At 37.3% G+C, this 8,539-nt stretch overlaps 1 protein-coding gene across 1 annotated transcript in view; it reads right to left on the bottom strand.

Moving 5' to 3' along the window:
* Positions 1–2,733: 2,733 nt before the first annotated feature.
* The window catches only part of slc37a2 (solute carrier family 37 member 2), an 18,067-nt gene continuing 12,261 nt past the window's right edge, over positions 2,734–8,539 (bottom strand). Inside the window, exons 12-18 of the mRNA XM_038708402.1 lie at positions 8,335–8,420; positions 7,652–7,700; positions 7,145–7,218; positions 6,898–6,976; positions 6,010–6,107; positions 5,748–5,812; positions 2,734–3,033 (exon numbers count right to left, since the gene is read on the bottom strand). Coding sequence (XP_038564330.1) covers positions 3,018–3,033; positions 5,748–5,812; positions 6,010–6,107; positions 6,898–6,976; positions 7,145–7,218; positions 7,652–7,700; positions 8,335–8,420 — 467 coding nt within the window. The 3' untranslated portion in view covers positions 2,734–3,017. The remainder of the gene's footprint in view (positions 3,034–5,747; positions 5,813–6,009; positions 6,108–6,897; positions 6,977–7,144; positions 7,219–7,651; positions 7,701–8,334; positions 8,421–8,539) is intronic.

Below are 8,539 nucleotides of genomic sequence, written 5' to 3'. Positions count from 1 at the left end.
AATGTATGAGTTATGTCACCTGCTGCAGTGTGTTTTCATTGATGTATTTTCATTTGACGGTCTGTCACTCAGCAGTGTGATTCCTGTCAGCTTTGCTGTTCCCTGCAGAGTTTGTCTGGTTAAAGGATAAAGCTGGTGATATTACACATTTTTATCTGTGTCAACAAAAGACCATAAAACCAACTATGTCTGGCTCTCAGCTCCAAGACCATTGACTCCTACTCAAAATGTAAATGTCTATATATAGTTTCCCTTAAAAGAAAATGCTAATTATTTTCCTAAAACTGGGCACTGTAGTTTTTAGCAAACATTTCTCAAACAGGAGAAACTTTGAATTTTTTAGGGACTATTAATCCACATTTGGTGCACTAGCAAGTATTTCCAGCAGCAGGACGATGCACGTTGTATTGACTCAAGACAAAGTACTAAGGCTACGTTAATTGTAATGAAGGAACATGCCACCCAGTGGACGGCGTGGCTCATTAATGTGTTTTTAATGATTTTTGGACAACTAAGCTATATGACACAGAGGAATAAGCTAGAATATGCTTTGGCTACACAGGTAATACTTTCTAGTATGATCTGGTCATTGTTGGTTTTGGTGTTTTCATGGGATTTGTTGACAATAAGAAAAATATAGACCCACATCAGACTTCTCCTTTAATCTGGATATGATGAGAGAAAATGGCGACCTCTGCTGGTCCAGGCCAGCGCTTCTGTTTACTTAGTCCCTTCCTGCCGTAGATTGTTCTATTTAATACATTCACTCATAAAACTGCCTTTCAGACTTCAAGTCAAGGTCTGACTAATCTTGTTTGTTTGGTTGTGTGTTAGTGATCTTAAAAAAAAAAAAACAGTTTTGAGTGTCTACTGGATATTTTATTTTAGAGAAATGTTTTGCAGTGGTATGATACTCTGAATTAAATAACTCATCCATCAAATAAAACCAACCACTATAACAGTGATGTTATCAAATGTTATATGATGGTATGTAATGTTCTACTTTTTGGATGTAACTTAAGATACTATGGCAAAGGGTGAATGTGGAAACAGTGCCATATGATCCTCTGAGTCTCAGAGAATCATTTGTCTTTACCTCTAACTCCAGGGAGCTTTATCAACTTTAATTTACTGTCATTAAACAGAGGATGGCCCTGTGTGAAATGGGCTTGGCTTTCTTTTTAATGATACAAAGGCCTGTTGCTTCCTGTGCTGACAGCTACAGTTTAGGCAATTCTGTGAATTTTATCATGAAGTGCACATAAAACACAGAAAAAAAGAAAAAGTTCTAAAGAGCTAAATTTTCCTGCTTTAGAATTTGTACATCTTTCTATAAATCTTGTGACTTGTTGAAATCTTGTTTTCTGGGATTATTTTCTGAACAATCCCTGTGGGATCTTCAGGTTTCTCTTTGCTTTCCAAATGTGGCATCTACAGAACATCCATCCCGTCAATGCTGGAGCACAAGCAAGATCAGTTTATTGAGAGGTTAAAGTTCAGTGAAGTTAAACTTTGGATGTAAAACCTGACAGACAATCTAAAGCCCTTCCCAGAAAGTGTACTCTTAACATTGCTGTCTAGATATATCTGTTAAGGTGAAAGGCTGTTTCTTTGTCACTCAGACAAACAATAAGTGTCAGTTAAGTAAATGTTCTTTAAAGATTTATTCAGACATGATAAGACTGAGAGACCCAGAACGCTCACACAATATCATGTCACACTTCACTTTAACCCTTGCTGTTAAGCATTTAGGAGCAATAATTTAACAACACAATTTAATGCAGATAAAAGAACATTTTGAAGTTCTAATTAATGAGCAGTATTTGTCAGCAATTATAACCTCTCTTATGAAAAAACATTTTATATTATTACAACTGCATTTTCACTATATAGTTATTCATTATCTATTTGTACACCAGCATCCAGTTGTGGGTGCCCACAGGAAGAGTTACCGTTTTTGACAAATATATTAACAAGTGCTGATACCTGCTTAAAACTACATTTATAAAACGTTTACACACTGCATATAAATGTTAAATATAGGTGAAGGTTAAAGTATTACCTTTTGGGGTTGAAACTGTAGTAAACAAACATAATGACAACAAAGGATGCTCTCCCCCTTTCTTCTCAGTGAATCCACAAGAATGTTATTTCTTCAATCTGCTGCTATTTTATAAAAATCAGACAGTGCACAAGATGTTAAATTTGGACTTTTTTTCGTCTACTTACTTTTTGCTAAATGACTTCTTGAGGAAGGTCAAACCTTCAGGAACAATTTGGGATTCAGTGTCTCGTCCAAGGAAACTTTTACATGTGGACACGAGGAGCCAGGGATCCATCTTCCAACCCTGTGATTAGTGGATGATTAGTGAGCTGTATGTTTTTCTGGATATTCAGATTCCCTGCCCCATAAAGTTGGCATAGAAAAAAAAGATCAAAATATAGAGAGTGATTTTTTAAACATCTTTAACCACTTTATCATCTGACATGAGAGGAACCTCCTCAACAACTTAAAATTGGATCTTTCACAGTGTTTCTCAAAATGCTGGACTACTGTCTCTGTCCTAAAGAGACAAACATTTTACATATATATATATATATATATATATATATGGTCTTTAATGACGAAATACATTATAAAATATCAAGTCTGCAGATTAGAAAGCAACCAAACAGTAATGTGAAATGGTATTAACCTGAAGGATGATGTAACTGAGACAGAAAAGGACAAAATTAAGAAAAATTCCCAGTATGTACACTTTAATGATAAAAGAATATTAAAACAAACAAGTTAAAATGAGAAGATTAGTCATAAAAAAGCTTTGTCTCCATAAAGACCTATTTCTCGCTGTTTTACAATAAGAAGAAGGCTTCAATCGTCAGTTTAGTGCCTTGAATCTTCCACTGAGGGTTTATTTCCCATTCAGCTTAAATGGAAAGAGGTTGTCTGCTGTCCGAAGAAGTCAGTGGCAGCATTGTTTTCCCTGTTTGGTTCCTAGTTTGATTGTGTGAGTGTCTCAGATTTCTTTGAACCTGGAATAAAAAGATGAATTAAAAAAATAACGTTTCAGATGGTTTGAGAATGACTATTAGACATATATACAGTGGGTACGGAAAGTATTCAGACCCCTTTAAATTTTTCACTCTTTGTTTCATTGCAGCCATTTTCCAAAAATCAAAAAAGTTCATTTTATTTCTCAGTAATGTACACTCAGCACCCCATCTTGACAGAAAAAACAGAAATGTAGAAATTTTTGCAAATTTATTAAAAAAGAAAAACTGAAATATCACATGGTCATAAGTATTCAGACCCTTTGCCGTGACACTCATATTTAACTCAGGTGCTGTCTGTTTCTTCTGATCATCCTTGAGATGGTTCTACACCTTCATTTGAGTCCAGCTGTGTTTGATTATACTGATTGGACTTGATTAGGAAAGCCACACACCTGTCTATATAAGACCTTACAGCTCACAGTGCATGTCAGAGCAAATGAGAATCATGAGGTCAAAGGAACTGCCTGAAGAGCTCAGAGACAGAATTGTGGCAAGGCACAGATCTGGCCAAGGTTACAAAAAAATTTCTGCTGCACTTAAGGTTCCTAAGAGCACAGTGGCCTCCATAATCCTCAAATGGAAGACGTTTGGGACGACCAGAACCCTTCCTAGAGCTGGCCGTCCGGCCAAACTGAGCTATCGGGGGAGAAGAGCCTTGGTGAGAGAGGTAAAGAAGAACCCAAAGGTCACTGTGGCTGAGCTCCAGAGATGCAGTCGGGAGATGGGAGAAAGTTGTAGTAAGTCAACCATCACTGCAGCAATCCACCAGTCGGGGCTTTATGGCAGAGTGGCCCGACGGAAGCCTCTCCTCAGTGCAAGACACATGAAAGCCCGCATGGAGTTTGCTAAAAAACACCTGAAGGACTCCAAGATGGTGATAAATAAGATCCTCTGGTCTGATGAGACCAAGATAGAACTTTTTGGCCTTAATTCTAAGCGGTATGTGTGGAGAAAACCAGGCACTGCTCATCACCTGTCCAATACAGTCTCAACAGTGAAGCACGGTGGTGGCAGCATCATGCTGTGGGGGTGTTTTTCAGCTGCAGGGACAGGACGACTGGTTGCAATCGAGGGAAAGATGAATGCGGCCAAGTACAGGGATATCCTGGACGAAAACCTTTTCCAGAGTGCTCTGGACCTCAGACTGGGCCGAAGGTTTACCTTCCAACAAGACAATGAGCCTAAGCACACCGCTAAAATAACGAAGGAGTGGCTTCACAACAACTCCGTGGCTGTTCTTGAATGGCCCAGCCAGAGCCCTGACTTAAACCCAATTGAGCGTCTCTGGAGAGACCTGAAAATGGCTGTCCACCAACGTTTACCATCCAACCTGACAGAACTGGAGAGGATCTGCAAGGAGGAATGGCAGAGGATACCCAAATCCAGATGTGAAAAACTTGTTGCATCTTTCCCAAAACGACTCATGGCTGTATTAGATCAAAAGGGTGCTTCTACTAAATACTGAGCAAAGGGTCTGAATACTTATGACCATGTGATATTTCAGTTTTTCTTTTTTAATAAATTTGCAAAAATTTCTACATTTCTGTTTTTTTCTGTCAAGATGGGGTGCTGAGTGTACATTACTGAGAAATAAAATGAACTTTTTTGATTTTTGGAAAATGGCTGCAATGAAACAAAGAGTGAAAAATTTAAAGGGGTCTGAATACTTTCCGTACCCACTGTGTATATATATATATATATATATATATTAAAATAACATCCTTGCTTATAAATTTAAATGTTTGTGCAGATGGTGTCAGAGAATCTGCACTTTCTGATGTTGTTAAGTTAACATCCTTATTTGTTTAAATAGTTTGACATTTTAGGAAATACACTTATTCCACGACTTGCTGAGAGTTAGATGAGAAGACTGTCAGCTTATTTTAGCATACAGAGTGGAAACAGGGGGAAATAGCTAGCCTGGCTCTGTCCACAGTGAAAACAAATCCAATCCAGTAACACCTATAAAGATCACTAATTACCACATAAAATCTTGATTGATTAATCCATATAAAAACAGAACTGTCAAATGACAATTTGTGGTTTTAGAGGGAGTTACATAGTGTAACTAATTCATGATAAAATAACTGTTTATCAGTCTGATCAGCTCTTTCTGTGCTGTTGTTCACCAAGAAATAGTTCTAGCAGCCTTAACTCCCCGTAAAACTACAAATGATCGTTTTTATGTTTCTGTTTTTGTATGGATTTAACATAAGATATATACATTCATGTTAATTTGTGAGATTAAGATGTGCTGGTAGAGGGATTTTTTAACCTGTGGACTGAGTCGGGCTAGCTGTTTCCCTCTCTTTATGCTAAGCTAAGGTAAGCTAATTGCCTCCTGGCTCCAGCTGTCCTTAACACAAGCATGATAGAGTGGCATCATTCTTCTCATCTACTCTCTGCAAGAAAGTGAATAAGGGAATCTGAGGGCGAGGGGGCTGTTTTTTTGACACAAATTACATCTATATATCGATCTATTTGACTCTGCCTTTGAAGAGTGTCGTTTCTTTTTTTAATGCCATTAAGCACACAAATTGTAGTTTTTGTAATAGTTTTCTATCCTCACCAGAATCTCAAGGGATGTCCTGAAATGCATGTAAATAAAAGTAAAGTATTTAAAAAATAGCAATAGTTTATTTTTCCTTGACACCAACACTGACACACAAACCACAGTTGTTGGTGTTACTCACTCTCTGGCTCGGGGGACACATCCACACCAACCCTGAACTTCTTTATAAACGAGCCTGGACAAAAACTGTAGGCAAACAAACAATGTGTCAGTCAGGGTGTCGTTACAAAAATACAGGAACATCATCATCAGTGAATATAATTCAGTAATTAAAAACATGACTGGAAAAAGCAGCAATGACAGAAAGATCTCAAGCATTGCTGTGTTGTACTGTGAGACATTAAACAGAAATCTCAGTGAATTTATAAAGTGGTGTTTCTGACCAGGCAGGCCAAGACATCGGCAGAGATGAGCATGTAGAAAACGTTGTTCCAGCCAGTGGGAGAGATCACACCAGCTAACAGAGGACCCAGTGCAGCTCCTATAGAAAACACACCAACATCAGTATATGTAAAGCCTGTCTGCTGACTCTTTTAAGATAAATAAAAAATGTTCAACCTTCTAGACTTTTAAATGCTTTTACCACAAAACATGACGTGCTGAAATGTTAAATTAATATTGAAAAGCCCATTGTTAAATGCAAAAGGAAGGGAGGAAAATGGAAAAACAAAAAGATTAGTTATATCTTATATTTCATTATAATTCACATTTTCCTTCTTCCTCAATTACACATTTAAATTAAAGCTTTTATTATTTTTATTAGTTATCTTATTCACTTTCAATTTTCAAAATGACATTTCACAACATCAATTTGTCATTTCAGTATTTAATCTTCTTTTTTGGTTAGCATTTAATTATCCTCAGCACTGAAATATAACAATAGTTTATTTTCCATTTCCCCGTTTTTAATTTTGGGTAAAATTACCCTCCACAGCTCTACAATTGTATTTCTGTATTTCTTTGCCATGAGCAGAGTTTTGTGGGACACCTGATGAATTTAACTCCAATGCTCATTCACCTCTTAGCTGTTTTTGTCTCTAGGGGGAAATTTAACTGCCTCTGATGCTACACTATCTTTGTCTGGCTGTCATTTGTTGCTGGGCTTTTTTGTTGAAAAGAAGCTACAAGGTTGTTTGGGTTTGTAGGCCAGAAAACCAAAACAATGAGCTGAAAAAGACTAAAACTAAAACAGAGCTTTATAGGAGTACTGCAAAATAAAGCATTAAGATGGAAGATGCTGGATCTCTATGGTTCAGACACTCAATACATACCTATTGAACCAGTCCCGTCAATAATTGCCGTCACTGTTGATAATGCCCTGGAGTTTCCTCTCAGACACTCATGTGTTCCCTGTTGCAACAAAGACATCATGTAAGTAGAGAGAGTGCTGTGTTATGTCCACTATATGTCATTAGGATTACAGAAAAAGACTTGTTGCTTATGTTGTGTGATGTGTTCAAGTTTAACAGATGACAGAGACACAAAACAGTGTGCTTCTCATGATGCTTCAGGTCTTACCAGATCAGCAGATACAGCAGTGGTGATGAGGGCGTACGGCCCGTTTACCAGGCCGCCGCACAGCAGCAGCATACCTACATGTGGGAAAATACTGTTAATAAAATCCACTTCTTTTTCATAAAAAGCTATGTTGTCTTCCCACACTGTACACAGATAAACCAACATTCACGTTCATTTCTGATGACTAACAATGATTTGGGGTTTTTAAACAGGACCACTTCAGTTCAAATTGGGTACACACAACAAGATATAGGACGAAGGACAAAACAATGTTTCCCACACTGGGAGGGGTGTGGAGTTACATCAGGTGGGGTGTGGTGGAGTCTGGATTAATACTTTGGTACACTGTATGGAGAAGTTATTGAGGGACTAATTGAGCTGTTACTCTCTACTTTTCCCCAAAAGTGAAACACCATAGCAAAGTATTTCCCCAAAAAACTCAGAAGGTTTTCTTTTTTTTAAAGAATGAGCCAAAGCAAAAAACAAAATACAGTAAAGAAGTCTTACCGATTGTAGTACCAAGGCTCCTTTGTCCAATGTAATTATAGAGGAAAAGCTGGAACATGAACAAAACAAACAATCAGCACACATTCAACTTTATGTTGCCCTCATAGCAAGTAATTACAGATATCTATGCTACGGTGAAAATTCATATTTATCTACCACATACTTCTACTGCTCCAGTGTGAATCATTATTGAGATATCTTGACCTCAATAATGAGATGATATTTTGTTTCTCATAATAAGCAAATGTATCACTGAATTGAAATGCAGGCTTTCAGAGAAGGAAAAAAACAACATTCACACACCGGATAACATTAACAATAAGTCAAGACTATACAAAGCAAATATAATTTGCTCTACATGTAAATAAAAAATTAAACACAAATTTTTTATTTACAGGTTTTTAAATTATGTCACTCTACAGACAAAAAATGTATGGGCATAGAAAAATGAGCGGACACAATAACAGGAATACCTTACAATAAAATGCAATCCAAAAGCACCACACACACACATTGTTGGTTTTGAAAACAAATATAGAAAAACAAAAACAAACAGCCTAATCCTATCAACACACATGACCTTTGGAATCCAGCGAGGGAGCCACTGGTTAAAAGGATGACTTTTCAAATGTATTGACAACCGTGCTGTCATATAATAATTACATTTATTAGATGACACTCACCATAGGAGCAGCAAAAAGCAACATGACGCAGCAAGTTGTCGCTCTCCCACCCGTGTAGTCAGACACAAGGCCCGCCATGATGCCTCCTGTAGTCACAAGAAGAAATTCAGTCAGATCTTCCAGGCAGCACTCTGCTGATGTTTGTCTGTTACACTATTTCAGTAATTTTTTCGTTTCAAAATACATAATAATCTCAAATTTAAAC

This window comes from Micropterus salmoides, unplaced genomic scaffold, assembly GCF_014851395.1.
Source record: "Micropterus salmoides isolate LMB-PRFRI ecotype aquatic unplaced genomic scaffold, ASM1485139v1 Ms_hic_scaffold_9, whole genome shotgun sequence".
Classification (NCBI taxonomy): Eukaryota; Metazoa; Chordata; class Actinopteri; order Centrarchiformes; family Centrarchidae; genus Micropterus; species Micropterus salmoides.
The sequence above is the reverse complement of the archived record's forward strand: the minus strand, read 5'-3'. Positions and strand labels throughout refer to the sequence as shown.